The sequence below is a fragment of the Melanerpes formicivorus genome, unplaced genomic scaffold (assembly GCF_026170545.1).
Source record: "Melanerpes formicivorus ecotype bairdi unplaced genomic scaffold, bMelFor1.0.p_v2 SCAF_11, whole genome shotgun sequence".
Lineage (NCBI taxonomy): Eukaryota > Metazoa > Chordata > Aves > Piciformes > Picidae > Melanerpes > Melanerpes formicivorus.
The window spans coordinates 21,067,005-21,086,283 of NW_027142363.1; the positions used below are offsets into that span (position 1 = coordinate 21,067,005).

General features: G+C 42.3%; 1 protein-coding gene across 1 annotated transcript in view; it reads left to right on the forward strand.

Annotated features, from left to right (window-relative positions):
• Nucleotides 1-863: 863 nt before the first annotated feature.
• Nucleotides 864-19,279, forward strand: part of PDK3 (pyruvate dehydrogenase kinase 3) — a 50,388-nt gene continuing 31,972 nt past the window's right edge. Inside the window, exons 1-2 of the mRNA XM_068144812.1 lie at nt 864-1,145; nt 17,658-17,799. Of these exons, the coding sequence (XP_068000913.1) occupies nt 1,040-1,145; nt 17,658-17,799 (248 nt within the window). The 5' untranslated portion in view covers nt 864-1,039. The remainder of the gene's footprint in view (nt 1,146-17,657; nt 17,800-19,279) is intronic.

Sequence of the window (19,279 nt, forward strand, 5' to 3'; positions counted from 1 at the left end):
TTTGTGACCAGTTGTCATCAGATGCCTTTGTCACAAATCTATCAAAACCACTGCAGAGCAAAGCAGGAAGTGACAGGGATTTCATTTGGTGGTGCGTTTCAGCTCACAAATACCTGGCTTCACTTTTGATTTTAGCAACCTAAGTTAACTTTTAATTGTATTCAGGGGCTTTCTCAGATAAAACTGGACTTTTCAGGAAATTGTAAGAAATATCAGGGTAGAAACTTGACACACCCTTGACATAGGCTGTCTTCATAGGGAGGATAGGGTAGTAAGATTCAGTAGGGCCCCATCTGCAGCCATAGCAGGCACAGTGTTACAGCATGGTGGAGTCTTCCACATTTCAACCTTGTTCTCTCCATTGCTTAAAACTTGCTTTGGTATGTCAAGAGAAGGTGGCTTTTCTTCTAGCAGGCTCGCAGAAACTGCAAAACTTGGTGATTCCTGATAGCATGAAGGCTCAACCTCAGGCTGAAGCCAATGGCGCATACCCATTTTGTACCCTGGTCAAGATTAACTGATCAAGTCTCAATGCTAGCCCAACTCTTGCAGTGGAATGAATGTCACAGGCTGGAAACGGGCTACACACAAAAGATGCCGGGCTACTCCGCCACGCTGGGACGAGACCCTGTCCCCACTGTTTATCTCGGCTCTCCCTTGCTCCCGCCCTGGGCGCCGGCTCCAGCCTGCCCTCAGCAGCCGCCTCACGCCGTGCCCGGCCCTGCCACGCCTGCGCGTTAGAGCGCCCCACCCGGCGGGAAAGGGTGGCATGCGGACCACACGCGCCAGTCGCTCGCGCTCGCCCCGTCCGTCCCCCTGCGGGGGCGGGTCCCTCCGCTGGCCCCTCCCGCCGGGACAGGCTGGGCTGGGCCAAGGCCGGGCTGCAGAGAGGCCGATGGGCGCCGTCGGGCCAGCCGCTTTCCTGGCATGAGCGCGGGTGGCTGCGCTGCTGCCACCGCTGCTCCAGCGCCCTAGTGCTGCTGCCGGGTAGAGGAGGAGGAGAGCAGGTGCGGCGTAGAGGAGCCGGGCGGGCCGCGCCATGCGGCTGTGCGGGGCGCTGCTGAAGAGCCCCGTCCCCAAGCAGATCGAGTACTACTCCCGCTTCTCCCCCTCGCCCCTCTCCATCAAGCAGTTCCTCGACTTCGGTGAGTGGCAGGGCCGTCCGCTGACGTCTGTCCCGTCCTCCCCCCAGGCCCACGGCTCGGGAACGGGATGATGGGTAGGGGTCACCTCGGCTTTCCCGCCGCTTAGGAGTGGCGAGGGCCCTCCCGTGGCGGGGGGAGCGGCGGTGGAGGCCGGCGCCTAGGCCTCGTCTCCTCGTCCTCGTCTCCTCGCCAAGCATCTGTGCTGCGGGGCCCGCCCCTGCGTGCGGCCTGGAGGGCCTGGGGTGCACAGTCACGGCGGGGGCCGTTGCGGGGGGCGGCCGGGAGGTGCGCGCCGCCGCGTTGGGACTGCCCTGGCTCGACTCGGCTCGGCCTGGGCTGGCCGCAGCTTCCCCACCCCGGGAGGCCCCGCAGGCAGTTGGGGACCGTCTTGTGCGAGGCGGGAACCTATGGTGACAGCCAGCTGTGCGTGCACGTCTGCAGCCAGTGGTAAACACTACCTCTGCTCTATCTGGCACCCTCGGCCTCTGAGTGCCAGGAGACAGGAGAGGCAGGCTTACCATTCTTGTCTTGCGTTATTGCCAAACAGCAAGCTCCGTGGGAGAGTCAAAATAAGGGTTTCTGACCTGAAAATATGTGAGTTTAGCGAGTGAAGGAGAAACTAAGTTACAGATCTTGAATGTGAAAATTTCAACCTGCCGTGAAAAGATTGGCTCACTTAAACCTCAGGTGTAAACTCTGGCGGTACTTATGTAGGAGACCTGTTCGTGGAAGACCCATGTGTTTATGGAAGCATTGCTGATGAGTGAATAGCTTTTTTTTCTTGTCAGAAGCACTGGACTGAAAACTAGAAATGACTTGTGTTCCTGTTAGAAAACTGCCGTTTTGGTGTAGATGACAGTAAACTTCTCCTATCTGTGTCAGAGGTTATATGGCTCCTGCTCTTTGACACAAGAGTTCTTTACATTTTTATTATCCTAAGAATGCTGCCAGTTCAGTAAATATAAAGGCCGTATGTAATACTGGGAAGCTGAATGGAGTATTCTTTCATTCCAGCATTACAAGAAGATAAAAATGAGTCAGAGGTGATAAACCAGAAAGTAATTATAAGTGGAAACAGTTGCACATTTATGGCGATGGTATTAGTGAAAGAATGCTCGAAGTATAAAGAACCAAGACTGGGCTTGCTACCATATCTCAGTGAGGCAGATCTTTATACCATTAAAAAAACCACAACATTGCACCTTATCCTGTGTTTCATGTAAAGGAGAACCTGACTAGAACCCATGCTTTCCTGCTGCGTTCTGCTGAGTTTCTTCTCAGTTTCCCATGCCTTCATTTGCTTTTCTGCTACCCCCACTCTAACATTTGTGCTGCTTTTGCCTTGTCTTTCTGTACTGGCAGAAACAGTGGCCTAAAACTGAGATTATCTTTACTTCAGCCCTGGCACTAAAATAATTTTGTCATTGTCCGTTTGAAAGTTTGCTTTGCTTCTGGGGGAAAAAATGCTGGTGAGACTTTTCAGTTGTGACTCAAGAGAGAGAAAGATTTCAGTCTTTGCTTTAATGATTTGGGTCTTCTGGCAAAACTTTGGGTTTTTTTGGTAAGGTTTTCTACCATTTTAAGTTTTCCCTGTATTACTGCTTTCATTAGACCATCTGTCATGTGGCAGCCTTTTCATAATGCTGTTCTTCTGACTTTGTAGTATCTGTATTACTATATGGTTTGAAAAGTGTCTCATGGTTTTCCAGGAAGTAGTAGTCCTATTTTAATGATTTTTAAGCCTTGTTTATGTTGGTGGAAATGAATAGAGTAACAACAGTATGTTACAGCCTGGTCAGCCTTGTTCTCTGGATGTACTCCAGTCTGTTGTCACTGGATATAGGCTATGTATTTAAGCATATTCATGTCTTAAGACTGACAGGAAACTATATAATAGTAGACATTTAAAACTTCTAGAGGAAAAAAGTGCCTGTAGTTTAGGCTTCTACGATCAGGGTGGGGAAGGTGGGGGAAGGGCTGTTCGGAAGGGCTTGTAGTGAATAGGACAAGGGGCAATGGTTTGAAACTGGAGCAGGGTAGATTTAGGTTGGACGTAACTAAGCTCTTTAGAGTGAGTGCAGTAAAATACTGGAATGGGCTGCATAGGGATGTGGTTGAGATCCTGGCCCTGGGGACATTAAAGATCACAGCAGATGTGGCCTTGGGCAGCCTGATTTAGTTGGAAGTGTCCCTGCGGACTGCAGGGGATTTGGACAAGATGACCTTTGAGGGTCCCTTCCAGCCTAATGCAATCTGTGAATTGGTAGTCTTACATCACATCAGCCTTGCTAAAACTGTCAGACTTACGGTCCACTTCAGACCGCCTCTTACTTTCTCTTTAGTGCTTGTGCTAAGAAACCTTTACTTAGTGCTTTACTTAGGAAACCTCAACTAGGAAGATTACAGGAGTTTAATCAAATAGATTAAAAGTAATGTAGTTAGTTAATTTCTGGATCCTAGATGTTGACTGCTTTGGGTAAGTTCTAGTTTTGTTGGAGACTTCAGAGATCTAGAGGAAAAATTTGCAATGAAATGAAAGATGTTGATGCAGAAGTTTACCACTCAAGGCATGGAAGGCCTGGACAGAACGCACCCACTGTATGAGGGAGCTATATTTTTTATACCTGAATTAGTCAATAAAGAGTTTTCTGGTGGCATGGGACACAAATATTCAAGAGAGCAAATATGCACATCATATGGAGTATGCTACTCAAGGTGCTTGAGTTGTGCTTACAGTTGTTTGAACAGTTGTATTTACCTAACCTGAATGTTTGATGGGAAGAAGATAGTGTTTTGTAGTCAGCTTATAGAAGCTAACTCATGTCTCAGTAAGAAAGGGTATTTTTTGTATATGTGGGACTTAAGTTACCAAAACATGACTAAATGTTCATCAGATATTGCAGAATAAGCTCAAAGGAAATGTGTGAATAACCCTCCTGTGGCAATCTGTGCTTTGGTTTCCTAATGCACACCTTTCTTGCATCTCAAACAAAAAAAAAATTGCACTTACTGTAATGCAAATTTATTTGGAGAAGAGTTTTCCTGCTGACAATAATGATACTACAGTATGGTCTTCATGTCTTTTTTTGGCATTGATTATATTGGTTTAGACTCAACTGAGCTTGTCTAATTGTGAAATCCTGGTGACTAGTGAAAGGGAAACTTTATTTTTGTAGGCTGAAGAGTCTTTTCAAACACAGTTGAAGGCAATGTATATTGACATACAGCTTAGACTGTTACTGAGTAACAGTGTGGGCTGTATGGAATACAGTTGTGTGTGTAGTGGAGCTGTAGAGTCTCTATTAATTTCCAATGATAGAAATTAAGGATGTTTATTTTGCAACTTTCTCAGGTAGCTTAATTCAGTTAATTCAACCACTGTTTTTACTCACAAGGAAAAACCTGTGAAACATACCAGAGGTGGTCAGTTGGTTCTTAGAGTTGTGTCTACATATCATGTTCTGCTATATGCCCAATGTACTTTCCATGAAGTTTGCAGTGATCTTTGTACCTGCTGCTACTGTGCCAGAGGTTACTGTGTCAAGGGACAGGGCGTGGGACTTACATGTTGCAAAATGTGAATGCTCAGATTGTCTGTGCTGCTTTTTTTGCTCTGTTTATTTTCTGTTTGCGCACTCTTCTTGAATACTGCTCATAATTTTCTTTCTTGCAAAGTGCACTTCCCAGGGTTCTTGTGCAGTCTCATTCCTTTGCAAAGGAATGATGTTCTGTAGGTGTGCTTTAATACAAACAAGTTTTGACCTTGTTTCATGTCAGCATGTCACTCTAGGTTTATCCAGATCACCATAATGGTTTTGGCCTGAAAAAAACCCCAACAAACCAAACCCACAACCGACCGACTGGATTCAGCTGTATACTTCCAAACCAGGTAGTTACACTGGAAGTTGTTTTGGTAGGTTTCCAGGGGTAGACATTCCTAAATTAAGCTGAGGGAGAGTAGGTTTAGACTGGATCTTAGAAAGAAGCTCTTTAGTATGAGGGCTGTGGAACTCTGGAATACATTGTCCAGGGAAGTTGTGGATGCCTCCTCCCTAGGGGTGTACAAGGCCAGGCTGGATGAGGCCTTGAGCCAGCTAAGTCTAGTTAAGAGCCATCCCTGCCCCTGGTGGGGAGATTGGAGTAGATGATCTCTAAAGTCCCTTCCAGTCTAATCCATTCTATGACCCAGTCTGATATAATTAGTAAAACATGGCTTCTGAAGTGAACTTTCAACTGGAGATGTAGTTTAACATTTGGGTGCAAAATACTCAATCTACAGCAGCAGCTACAGACATGGGTACCCAGTTTGGTCATGTGTGCCTACAGCAAGTAAATAACATATCAGATAGGTTCATCTGAGGAAAGTAGACTTTCTATGTCTAGGAGTGCCCTAGCATTTAAAAAAAAGACACAGGGACTTGAGCTCTTTCTTGTTTGTACTACAACCTGGGTGTGAGTGCTGGGTGTGAGCCAAACCCCCTTACTGATGCTGAACTCTGCCCGAGCTGGCAAGCTCCATGTAACTGCTTGCTCTGGGTCATGTCGACCAACCTGATCTCCTTCTAAGATCAGGTGACCCACCTGGTGGATGTGAGGAAAGCTATGGATGTAGTCTACCTGGTCTTCAGCAAGGCCTCTGACACTGTGCCCTACAGCAAACTCCTGGCCAAGCTGTCAGCCCATGGCTGACTCTGTGCTGGGTTACGAACTGGCTGGAGGGCCAAGCCCAGAGAGTGGTGGCGAATGGTACTGCTGCCAGCTGGCAGCCAGTCACTGGTGGTATCCCCCGGGGGATCAGTGTTGTGGCCAAGTCTATTCAATATCTTTATTGATGATCTGGACAAAGGGATTGAGTCCATCACCAGTAGGTTCGCCGACAACACCGAGTTGGGGCAGGTGTTGATCTGTTAGAGGGTAGGAGGGCTCTGTAGGGGGACCTTGGCAGGCTGGACAGGTGGATGGAGTCCAACAGGATGTCATTTCACAAGTCTAAGTGCTGGGTGCTGCACTTTGGCCACAACCCCAGGCAGTACTACAGGCTGGGGTCACAGTGAATGGAGAGCAGCCAGGTAGAAAGGGACTTGGGGATACTGGTTGACAGTAGGCTGAACATGAGCCAGCAGTGTCTATCTGTCCAAGAAGGTCAATAGTATCCTGGCCTGCATCAGAAATAGTGTGGCCAGCAGGAGCAGGGAAGTCATTCTGCCCCTGGACTCAGCACTGGTTAGGCCACACCTTGAGTCCTGTGTCCAGTTCTGGGCTCCTCAATTGAAGAACAACATTGAGACACTTGAATGTGTCCAGAGAAGGGCAACAAGGCTGATCAGAGGTCTTGAGCACAAGCCCTATGAGGAGAAGCTGAGGGAGCTAGGGTTTTTTAGGCTGGAGAAGAGGAGGCTCAGGGGAGACCTTATTGCCCTCTGCAACTATCTGAAGGGAGGTTGTAGCCAGGTGGGGATTGGATTCTTATCCCAGGCAACCAGCAACAGAACAAGAGGACACAGTCATAAGCTGTGCCAGGGGAAGTTTAGGCTGGAGGTGAGGAGAAAGTTCTTCCAGGAAGAGTAATTGGCCATTGGAATGTGCTGCCCAGGGAGGTGGTGGAGTCTGTCCCTGGAAGCATTCAAAAAAGGATTGGATGTGGCACTTGAAGCCATGGTTTAGTTGTCAGGAGGTATTAGGTAATAGTTTGGACTTGATGATCTCTGAGGTCTTTTCCAACGTGGTTGGTTTTATGATTCTATGTCGGGGTACCTTGGTTGACAGGGCAGATAGTAACAAACATCCATGTCAAAGAATGGATGATTGTACTTAAAGGGTTACTTGTAAAACAGTTAAGCACAAATAAAGACACAGGTGAGATACAAATTGTGTAGTCCTTTGATCATGCAGGAAAGAATCATTTGAAGTGGTCCTAGTGCTCTATTGTGAGTATATGCCAGTGTGCTGTACTATTGTAATGCTCTCCTTGCTACTGCTCAGCTGCTGGAGTGCCTGACTGAGACTTTCGTGAGCCTGAGGTTTGTTTTATCAAAAGCAAATATTGCCTGCTCTTGGAGCTTGTTCACTACTAAAGCTGTCTTGGCCAGTTGTACTTGGCCATATTCTAGCCTTTTCTGCTTTTCTGTTTTGGATTAATTGTGTTCCTATGGAGTTACACTCTGCTTTTTGTTAGCTCTTCTGCACATCTAGGTAAAACTTAACAGCATGGCAGTTCCCCTGTTTGTCATGTTAGTGTTTGTGTACCACATAGTTACTAATATACATGACTTTTCTGTTCAAACTCATACTTCAGAAAAAAGGTTGTGAATCATAGTGAATTCTTGTTGTGGAGTGTGGCTGAGGAGACCCTGATTTCATAGCTTATAATCAAAATATCTGTGGCAACTGCTATGGTTACAGGCATTGAAAAATATCTCAAAGGTTGTAATTTAGTAATTCTGTCGTACTGTGAAAGCTGAGCATGCAGCAGATAATCACAATGAGTACATGCAGTTTGGGAACTGTGTCCTGGGCTATATCTGAAAGAAAAGATGAGCAATAGATCCTCTCTATTCTTAAATGCAACTTTTGGTATGAAATTGATTTGTTGATGTGGTACCTCTTAAACTTAACCTGTCTTGAGGGAAACTTGTACACCTCTTTCTAAAGTGTTATAAAGAGTAAACAGCACTGCTGTTGATTGCTGTCAGTTGCATGTGCAGCATTAGATCAGGTTTCTACAAGTGTTTGCACTGTGTGTTGTCTTGTTGGGATCAGGCATGCATCAGCATTGGAACTGAAAACCTGCCATTGAAGAAGTAACTAGCAGATACAATTGGAATAACAAGGTGTGCGGGGTAGGGAAGTAGAGATCCAAAGCTACCTTATTATCTCCAAACCTAATTGTTAATCTTCTGATGGAAGGTGGCTGGCTTGTTTGTTTTTTTTTTTTTAGTTCACAAATATAGTAGAAGTTTTGTGAGTTTATTTTATTACTTCATTTTTAAGACCACATTAGTGGAGAGAAACTGTGCATCTAAGATATTCACAAGGTTTAGGGCTAAAAGATACTATTAAATAATTGCCTGACATTTGTTGTTGCCTGCAGCTGTGTTGTTTCTCTTGCTGTTTGTGCATTGACCTTAAAACTTCATGCTTGATTTAAATGCATCTTCAGAAAAATTTCCCTCTTCACGTGGATGTTAACCATTCGTATGCTAACCCCTGAATTGAATTGGAAAGATGAATGCTAGTCAGACATTACTGTTTTCTTTTCATCTGACTGGCTTCAGCTTCCAGACAGTAATTTTGTTGCAGCTTTCATTGGGAGGTCGGGATCCTTTGATGCCTAAAATTTTTTGCCTGTGAAGTATTTGTACGTTGCGATGGAGTATATTTTGGCTTGGTTTTGTGAAGCTAAATACATTCATTAGATGAGTTATTTCAAGCCTTATGAAAATACCCTGGAATTATCCTTTTCTCTCTCTTTTTTTTTTTTATTTTTCCAGTATTTTAAGTATTGTTTTCAAATATGTCTGTTAGTTTTAAATAGAATCCTGATTTTTGCCTAACATGGGAATAAAAGCAGTTTGCTGCTTTGGTTTTACCTTGAAAGGCTACCTTCTTGTCTCAGTGAAAGATGGATGTGCAAGCTGCATTATCTGTCTGCTTTTTGTCCTTGAATTATTTTTGGGTTACTGCTTTTCTGTATTCAGTCCTTCATTCTCTAGATCTAAGGATGGATAAAGTTTGCATTTCATGATATTAAAAAATGGGTGGGTTGTTCCCCCCCCCTTTTGGAATGATCTGTTGCACAGCAACTAGCTGGCAGCCTTTGTTTGATGGGAGTTGGTGTTATTTATAACCTGTTACTATTTACAACTCAGCCAGTCCCTGGCCAGCAGTAATATTCCAATACTATGTATAACATTGAAAGGTTTCATAAGGCCTAATATTGATTGTTGTGAAGGTCTGCCAGAGTCATTGTGGTTAGATAACAGCAGTCACTATTGAACTGTGGTATGACAGACGTTTTTTGTGTGGGAGTACTATGTAATGTTAGATCATGGTACATTTAATTTATCTCTTCAGTCACTTTTGGAGGCTGTTTCAGGGATTAAGTGTGCTTGTTTGGGAGTCACTTTCTCAGAAAAGGTTTGTTTTCAAGTTTTATGCTGTTAGTTAAATCTCAGGTGGTGCAGTTCTCAAGGAAAATGTTAGTTTTGGTTTCGATTTCTAACTGTTTTGATCGTGCAGTAAAAAACCCCACTCAATTTCTAGGAGTGGTTGAGACTCTATATTTTGAATTCAGTATTTTGGTATGGTTATAGAACAGATTCCATAAATGGATGTGAATGATCAAACTGTATCCCCAAGACCATAGATTTATTTGTGTTTTGGCCTACTTGCTGGGTTAGGAGATTGAGTACAGCTTTCCTGCTGTGCAAGGAAATAGGCAAAGCCAAAACACAGGTGTATCATCAACACTTGTAGTCACAAATCCAAAGCACAGCGCCTTACAGGGTGCTCTGAAGAAAGCTGACTCCATCCCAGGCAGACTCAGTACATGTTTTTGAAGAACACTTCATATATACATTTCACTAGCGGTCATTGATCTTCACAGTACTGTTCTGTGTAGAGTATTACTGCAGTTCTGCATAGCTCAAAACCCTATCATACATAATTGAATTAGGCATAATTTTAGGAACTGTTATATTTAATTCCATAACTATAACATGAAAGCAGCTTTTCTTGATGCTGGTTTTCCCTAATAGCAATTTTTAAGAGCCATCCTTTCCCCAAAATCTCTAAAGAATTTTTCAGATTGCTACTTATCCTTTTAAAAATGTTTATGATTTTTATGTGTGTTCCTGGGATTCAGTTAAACGTATTTTTTCTTCCTGGAATAGTAAATTGAAAGGTTGGATTAGAGAACTGAACTTTGACTTTGAGAGATAAAACTATCCTTCTTTTTATGAATGCTTTGTGTGTTCTTGTATTTGACTTTTTTTTTTCCCCCTGAACTTTTCTGTGTAAATGTGACATTGTCCCTTAGGTGCCTCTTTGCCCTGTTTGTTTCAATTATTTTCTTTGCCTGGGAAGAGGCTACTCTTTGTGTGTGTGTCTGGCTGTGTATATATCTGTATCTCTCTCTCTAATATATATATTTTATGAACTGGCATATTAGTTCCTATTCACTGTAAAACAAGTAACACAGTATTGTAAATACTTTTTCTGATGTAATTCCTTGTGCAAGTTTTTGTTGGTACTTTTCAGAAATAGGTTTAAGAATGTGTAATAGAGGGGGAGACAAAAAGTGATGAAACAGATGTTTGAAAACAGACAGAAAAATCCCACCCCAAAATATTTTGTTGTAGTCCTTGTTTATGCTTTTCTTAAACGTTTTATAGACTGCATAAATGTATTTGAATCTTGCTAGCTAGTAGTGGCATGGAGGAATCCTCTAATCTTCTTTTTTTGCCATGTGGTTTGTTAATCATCAAAAGCATTTTGTAATGAGATGTTTCGCCTCATGGAGACTGGAAAGGGAAACTGGACCATGTGGTATTGGCAATATTTTTATGTAAGTGATATTAACTGTCCGAGTCTTTCCTCATAAATGCTGGTTTTTATTTATGCCAGAGATTTGTAATAACTTTCCCTTTGGCATGTTGGCAGAGGCTGAAGGATAAAGTTGGGGATTTATATTTTTCTGTAACAGCTGGTAGGGAGTTAGGGAAGTTTTCCGTAAAGATTAGGGAGGACGATGTCAAATCTGTGAGAGCTTAGAGAGTGTTAAAAATTTGCAGTATCTAATCATAACCTTCTATTTGAACTAGGTCTTCATCTTTTGTGAGGGAAAAAGGTGATGAGCAGCTCAAAGGATCAAAATTCAGTCTTCTCTAGTCAGTTTATTGAAACAGAATCTGACCAGCAAGCATCAAAGGGAGAATAAAATTTCTTTGGTTTGGTGTTTTAAGCTCCATCTACATTTAAAAGCAAGACAAAAACAACACTAAAAATCTTCAAGTCACGCCAGCACAAAACACTAAATTTGTGTTGTCCAGGATCTTTGTGTTTGAAAGCTATGGAGCCTCTACACAGTGTAGGTGATATGCTGCACAGTATGCCCACCTCTTCCCTGCTCTCCGACTATTCCCTGCTTAGTTCTCAGCAGTGTTAGTGGCAGAGGAGCAGATGTCTGAGGAGCCACTTTATTGTGCTCTTTGTGATTGATAGTTTCAGGGATAGCTCTAGGATCAGGAACCTGATCCTAGGCCAGAGTTTCAGGCTCTCTGCCTGTCATGTGCTGAAAGGATTGCCTACAATACTGGCAGGACGAAGCTTAACTGCTGAAATGATTCCTCTGACTTCCAGCCTACCACCAAATTGCCCCAAGGAGGGGCAGCCTTGGGCTTACATATCTTAAAAATAATCCAGCCTGTGAGTAATTGTCTGAGTGCTTCTGTATTAAACTTGATCGCTGTGCTTTCTCTTGGAAGATGCTTTAAAATACTGAAAAAGTTATTTCAATAAAACAGAGTGGTAAGCAGTTAAACATTAGTTGTAGATCAGGGAAGGTTATTTTAAGAACGAATGCTTTAATTTGGGATGATCCATAAAATACATGGTACTGGTATACAGCTTTTAAAAGTGTTTGCCGGCTAACCCATTTTTCCTGAAAAAGAGAGGTATGTCTTCCTTTATGTCTTTTCTATGACAGGAAGGCTGTGGCTTTTAAGAGTTAGAATTAGATTAGAGTTTGACTAAGACTTTGGTAGATCTACAGTGCATTGTGCATTTGTTAATTCCTTTTGTGTATCTTTTCCAGTTCAGGAATAATTTAAGTCACTTTCCAGCACAGTCAATTTCATTTGGAGCACCATTTACTTCAGACAGGCTTACTGGAGTTCACAACTTACATATTGTAGCCTATTACAGTATTATTTAGTATCACATTGGTCTACAGCTAATATAATAGTAAATGTAATAATTTTGTCCAGTTGTGCTAATGACAGCTGTCTGACATTTTGTCCTTAAATTGAATTTACGTGAAAGTGAGTTGTCTTACTCACGGTGCCAGTTTTACCATAGCAGTTAATACACATAAGACAAACAAGCTGACTCTATCAGAGATTTTTGGAAGTAAAGGGAGATAAGTGAATTCTTTTTTTTTCCTGTATACAACTTGAAGAGTAGTTACTGAATTTTGAAATTCTTAAGTTGAATTTTAAACCTGTGATTGTGAGTGGGATTTGAACTGGTCGTTTAGACAACAGTATATAAACTGATGCATTCTCATTAGTGAATGGGATCCTGAAATCTTCTCTTGGAATAGAAAGTAAGTGCTGCAATTGGCCCAGTTTGAGAGTGCTTGAATCTGTTGTTGATTGAATTGCATTAATCAGAAATGGTTTATTAAACTCATCAGTTTCTGTACTTAATCTCTGGTAATTTACCTCTATGCTTTGTCACATGGCTGTTGGAAAATATAACTGGAAAGCTCACTAGCACCTGAGTTTGCTAGTTTGGGTTGCACTTGGCAATGAAATGGCACAGACTGAAAACCAGTGGTCAGGGACTGTTACAAACTAAATTATCATCTGTGAACAGAAACAGTTTAGATAGAGGAGGTTCAAGCATCTCTTTCTGTGCTTTCCTTTACGCTGCAAAGGAGCAGCTACTGAAGGGAATTGAACTGAAGAACAGAAACAAGTTATGTGTGGAAGCTCACTTGCAGACTTAAATTTCTCTGGTTTTAGTTGGTTTGCTGGCAGTAGTTTTGTAACAAAAACTTAGCTGTTCAGACTTCTAAGAATGATACATGGATGTAAACTACAGCACAGGAGGTTCCACCTCAACATGAGGAAGAACTTCTTTACTGTAAGGATCACAGAGCACTGGAACAGGCTGCCCAAAGAGGTTGTGGAGTCTCTTTTCTCTGGAGACTTTCAAGCCCTGTCTGGATGTGTTCCTGTGTGACTTGCATTACATGCTATGGTCCTGCTCTGGCAGGGGGGTTGGACTCAAAGACCTCCAGAGGTCTCTTCCAACTCTAACATCCTGTGATGCTGTGATTGTGGTTCAATAAGATATAAAAGTATTCTCCTGTCCTTAATACCTTTTAAGTTGAATTTTTTGAGACTCCAGAGTTTCTTCAGTTTCCTTACTGACAAAGAATCAGTCTTTTATTAGCATGATCACAGGTTCACAAACTTTGTTGGCTTGGAAGGGACTCTCAGTGGTCAGCTAGTCCAACCCCCCTTCAGACATCAGGGACACCTCCAACTAGATCAGGCTGTCTAGGGCCACATCTAGTCTGGTCTTGAATGTCTTCAGGGATGGGACTTCAACCACATCCCTGAGCAGCCTGTTGATCATGTTTACCAAGTGGAAGCATGCACTTAAAACTGGGCACTTCAATGAAAAAAGCATAGGTGTTGGTGGAAGTAGCCTATTCTTAGAGTACAGTGATGGAACTTGGTCCGAAGCTTAGATCTGAAATGTCTAAAAAGAAGGGGGGAAAAAAAAGATAAAAAAGTAGCTAAATACCCAAGGTTAGTGTGGGCTGGCTCCTTAAATGTTGCCATCTGCTGGCTACCTCTGTTTGAACAGCTGAGGCTATGGTTGCTATCCTGGGCCACAACGTGGTAGGTCCAAAAAGGGAATCCAGTTTCAGCACACAGTTTTCTTAAATGAATCCTGTGGTAGAGAGTTTGGTCAGTAGGATTCAGCATCTCCACTTATCTTGTGTGTGGTTTTTTCCTTTTGCTGCTTCATTTGAGTTGGGTTTTACAACACCCTGTTTTTTACCAAATAAACAAACCCTGTCTGCTTTTTGTGGGATTGGTATTTTTAGTGGTGGGTGAGATAAATACCCTAGAGACTGTGCTGATGAAAATGGGGAATAGGAATGTGTTTGGAATTGGAGTTGTTTTGGGTTTGAGGTTTTGTTTGTTGGCTTGTTGCTCCTGAAATGGTGTATAATCAGTGTAATTCACTGATCCTTCATCAATTCTGTTTTCCTAACTTCAGCAGCAAGTTACTATTTTTTAGCCACTGCTTGGTCCACTCTGATGCCTTGACCTTTTTGTATACCTTTTGGAAAATCTCTTCATCCCTCTGCTTCATGTTTGTCTATCTTTTTTTTTCTTTGCCTGTGTAGAAGATAAAAGGTATTCTGGAAGTACTTCTGGTAGTAGGTAGGATTCTACTTCTCCCTTCCTGTCTTTCTTACTTTATTTTGCCCTAGCTAAAAGCAATAGTAGTAGTTTCACAGGAGGTGAAAGGCTTCTGGTCTTGTTTTTGTGGATTCTGAATGGAGTCCTTCCACTGAGACATATTACAGGTGGCAGTTAGCTGCTTTTGAATCTTAAACTAATGTGGTCTTGGCTCAGTATTGGATAGATAGGAGAGAGAACTAGACCTCAGGGTGCAGTGAAAAGTCTAAAAAGAGCACTTAGTTTCTTCTAAGTTGATGTTTCTTTCATGGGCATAGTGTAGCACGTGGGCTGATCCACAAGTGAAACACTGATACTGGAAAATTATCCAGCTGCCAGCTTAAGATTATTTTTTTTTAAAGTGTTTTCCTAGCAGTTAAAAACTTCCCTAATTTCTGACTTGCAGAAAATGGTCACTCTCTTGCCACTGCAAAAAGTTAATCTACTTCAACATTGTTAGAAAACCAACCAGACCAAATGCTCCCCTCAAATGCTTTACTTTTAAACATTAAAATCACATGTTGAACAAACAATTTACTGTTGTGCTCTTTCGTGACTAGTGCTTGAAATCTAAATTGAGGTTTTGGACAGCTAAGCAGAAGTACATCATATGTCATTACTGAGTCAGGAGGAGGAAACTGCCATGCTACCTCAGCACATTTTTGCTTGGGGAAAATGAGTATTTATTTGTATTTCACATAATATATGTGGTTGGAATAAGATCATCCAGTCTAACCCTTGAACCTGGCACTGAAGGGTCAACACTAAACCGTGTCACTAAGCATCAGGTCCACATGCTGCTTGAACACCTCCAGGGATGGTGACTCTAGCACTGACCTGGGCAGACCATTACAATGTTTGACAGCCCTTTCACTGAAGAAATATTTCCTAATAGCCAGCCTAAACCTTCCCTAGCACAGCTTGTAACCATTTCCTCTGGTTCTGTGGCTTGCTACCAAGGAGAAGATGTTCTTCCCTCCTGTCTCCAGCCTCCCTTCAGACAGTTTTAGAGAGCAACGAGGTCTTCCCTCAGCCTCCTCTGTTCCAAACTGAACCACCCCAGCTCCCTCAGATGCTCTCCTCATAGGCCACATGTTCCAGGCACTTCTCCAGCCTCCTTGCCCTTCTCTGGACATGCTCCAGCACCTCAATGTCCTTCCTGTGGTGAGGGGCCCAGAACTGAACACAGTACTCGAGGTGTGGTTTGAAAAAGTCTTTGCTGGTAGGTTAGCTGTTTTTAGTTGAAACATCTTACTTACTTAATTGGAAATAACTTGACTTAGAAAAATGTAGATGGGAAGCACTAGTAAAGAAGGCAAGACAAAAAAGGGAGAAGAGGAAGTGAGTCTCTGACCAGTCCTGCTTTCCAGTCTAGTAGCTTTTGTCATCTGCCTTGCACAACCCCCTTAGCTGTCTGTGAAGGGCCCCCATGGACTTTCACAGGCTATGGGTTCTTGTTCACCATTTCTTTATTCTCAGTCTGGGCTGTCTTTTGCTTTTTATTACCTAGAAAATAACTAAGCTTGTTTTCAGTCACTCTTGAGAAGCAGCAGTTATGCTTTTGTTCCTGAGGGTTTTTCCATCCATGAAGGTGTTGAGTGAGCTAGTTGAAGAGTCTTTCTTGCTGTCCAGCCACAGTATTCTTAAAGACCTGTTGTATACAATGACTTGTGAACAAACAAGTGTCTGTCCTCTATTGTAGATGAATTGGTATCTAACTTAATTGCACGTCTGAACCCTGCAGTCATTACTGTGCTTCCCAGGAAACAACAATGGAATGTCTTATTTCCTTTGTCTAATTTTGACAGGATGTGTATATTTGTAATTGAAGATGTAAAAATGCAAGTAAGTAGAATAGGCCTAAATGTTTGCTGGAAGAGCAATTACAGAATTGCTGACGCTAATAGAATTTAACGATCTGCTGATTGATGATATCTAAATGAGAGGGGAAAAAAAACACCAAAAGGAAAGCCCTAATCCTTCCTCCATAATCCCCGAGCCTGTGTTGTGGTTTGGAAATGAATCCATCAGTGAATGTTACCTATGCAAAGGAGGTGAAAACTCTGCTGTTCAGCTGATTATAATGGGACCATCTTAAAAAGTATCACCTTGATTGTGCTGGTTGCATTGTACTTGAGTTTCTCAAATTGCAAATCTCAGTGATTATGTGCCCAGCAGTGCTTTAACACTTTCTAGTTTGCTTGAACATAATTTATAGCTCTTGTATTATGCCTTCACTCATAAATTTTGCAGGCAGCTTTAGTGGTTATCGTCACAAAAGACATTTGCTGTCTTTCCAGACAAAAGCAGAACACTAGCTGCTCATTACAAGTAAACCAAGGGTGTTTTTAAGTTTAGCTTTTAAAATTTAATTTACCTGGACTCTAGAAAGTAGTTGTGGTGAGGAGTTCCCCTTGTGAAGTGCTGCAAAATACACAAGCGTATGTTAGGTCAAGTCTGATCTTCCATCTGAACTACTTGGGCAAGAGTTTCAACAAAATACTTTGAAGTATTTTACTCATTTCCAGCTAATGTAAAGTCTTCGGTATTTCATTACTTTTATTTCTAGGAGAAGATTATTTTGTATATAGGATTTTTATTTATAGGAAAGAGTATGATGTTGGAGAGGGACTGTTTACAAAGGCCTGTAGTGATAGGATGAGGGGCAGTGGTTTGAAATTCAAGAAGAGGAGATAGCATGTGAGGGGTGTTCTTTGCTGTGAGGGTGGCAGAACACAGGAGCGAGTTACCAAGAGTAGTTGAGGCCTTGTGCTTGGAGATACTCAAGGTCAGGCTCAACAAGGCTCTGACAACCTGATCTAGTGGAGGATGTCAGTGCTGACTGCAGGGGCGTTGGACTAGATGACCTTTGGAGATCTCTTCCAACCCAAACCATTCTATGAGAGGATGTGAAATGAGGAAGAGTGTCAGGTAGTAGAGGTTGAGCTCTAGGAAAAGAAAAGTATAATGTGTGTCTTGGGAATGAGAGCAAAATTAAGATGGGTGCTGAAAGAAATGATTTTAAAACTGTTTTTATTTCCACAAGTGATTTTCTGCCCCCCTACCCCCCCCCCAATTGTTGGGGTTTTGTTTAGAATCACAGAATTGTTAGGGTTGGAAGGGACCTCAAGGATCATCTAGTTCAAAACCCCCTGCCATGGGCAGGGACCCCTCTACTAGATCAGGTTGCTTAGAGCCACATCCAGGGATGGGGTTGGTTTGTTTGTGGATTTTTTTTTTCAATCACCTAGTACTGAGAGTCTACAACTTCATCTGCTGCAGCAGATTTATGCTCTTTTCCTTCCAACAGGTCGTGACAATGCATGTGAGAAGACTTCGTACATGTTTCTGCGGAAGGAACTTCCCGTGCGACTAGCTAACACCATGAGAGAAGTCAATTTGTTGCCTGATAACTTACTGAACAGGCCTTCAGTTGGTCTGGTACAGAGCTGGTAAGTTGTAAAAGGTGTATTGAAAAATGAGTGTAAAACAAACACTGTATGTATTGATTTACTTGCAGCTCAGCTGGAATTGTCTTGTACTGAAGTCTGTTTTCATAAATTCATAGAATGGTTTAGGGTGGGAGACGTTAAAGATCATCTAGTTCCAACCCCCTTGCAATGGGCAAGCATACCTTCCACTAGACCAGGTTGCTCAAGGTCTCATCCAGCCTGGCCTTGAACACCTCCAGGGACGGGACATTCTAGTGGAATGTGTCTCTGCCCAGGGCAGGATGATTTGCGCTAGATGATCCCTTGAGGTCCCTTCCAACCCTGGCAGTTCTATGATTCTATTCTATGATTCTACAGCCTCCGTGGGCAACCTGTTCCAGTATCTCACCACCCTCACTGTAAAGAAGTTTTTCCAGTCTAAATCTCCCCTCCTCAAGCTTCAAACCATTCCCTTTCATCCTACCACTACAAGCCCTTGTAACAAGTCCCTTCCCAGGTTTCTTGTAGCCCCCCATCCGTGTACCCTAAGATCTGCCTTGAATTGTTTAGAAGCTGTGTTTCTTGTCAAGTGAAGTTTCATTTTCTTCTGTCTAATGTTAATTAAATACTCTAATATGGATCTTGGAAATAACAATTTGTAATTTAGTCTTGTCAGTTAATAAAAGCATATCCTTACCTCCCAGACAATTAGAATCAGTCAATATCTTCCTTGAGCAAGCTTTTTACATACTCCTCACTGGATTGAATTATTGAAATAGCTGTTCTTTCTCCTTTGTCAAAAATACTGAGAGAAAATTTAAACATTGATTATTCTTCTCATTGCTAAATCTTTGAAAACATAGCCTCCTATTCAGTGACAGTTATGGATAGGGAGAAAAATCATCCAGTAACATTCTCCATTGTAATAACTACTGTGTATCCAAAGTGATTCAAAGTCCTCTCATCTTTTCCATAGTAAATAATTTCTAGCCCACTTGCATGTTCAGTGAGGTGTGGAGACTTCTACCTTGTATGTATTAAGCTGTGAAAAATTGTTGTTCGTGGGGTATTGATTGCTTCTACCTGCAAGTACTTGATCCAAAGAATTTGTGTAAAAATACAGTGTACAAGAAATACAGTTTGTCTAACTGTAACAGCAACTGATGTTGTAGGCTTCTTTTAAGTTCAGTGAGAGCCTCTGAGCCAAGAAATTCCACTGTTGACTGTACATTGATTGCTGGTTTGGGTCTCATATTTATCAAAGCCTCAAACTTAGAAAATATAAATTAGGATATGTGATACTGTACTTTGGTTTAAATACACTTGTCTGTGTAAGGTAATAGCAGCTGTCTTGATGACCACTTCAAACATAGTGATTAAGTGCTTCAAATAAATGTAAATGTTGAGCCACACAATAACAATCACTTGGATGTTAAGTGGCAGCTTGCAAGGTTTGAAGGCTTGTGTAGTGTGTCTGATGTTACCAGAAGCTGTTATGGCA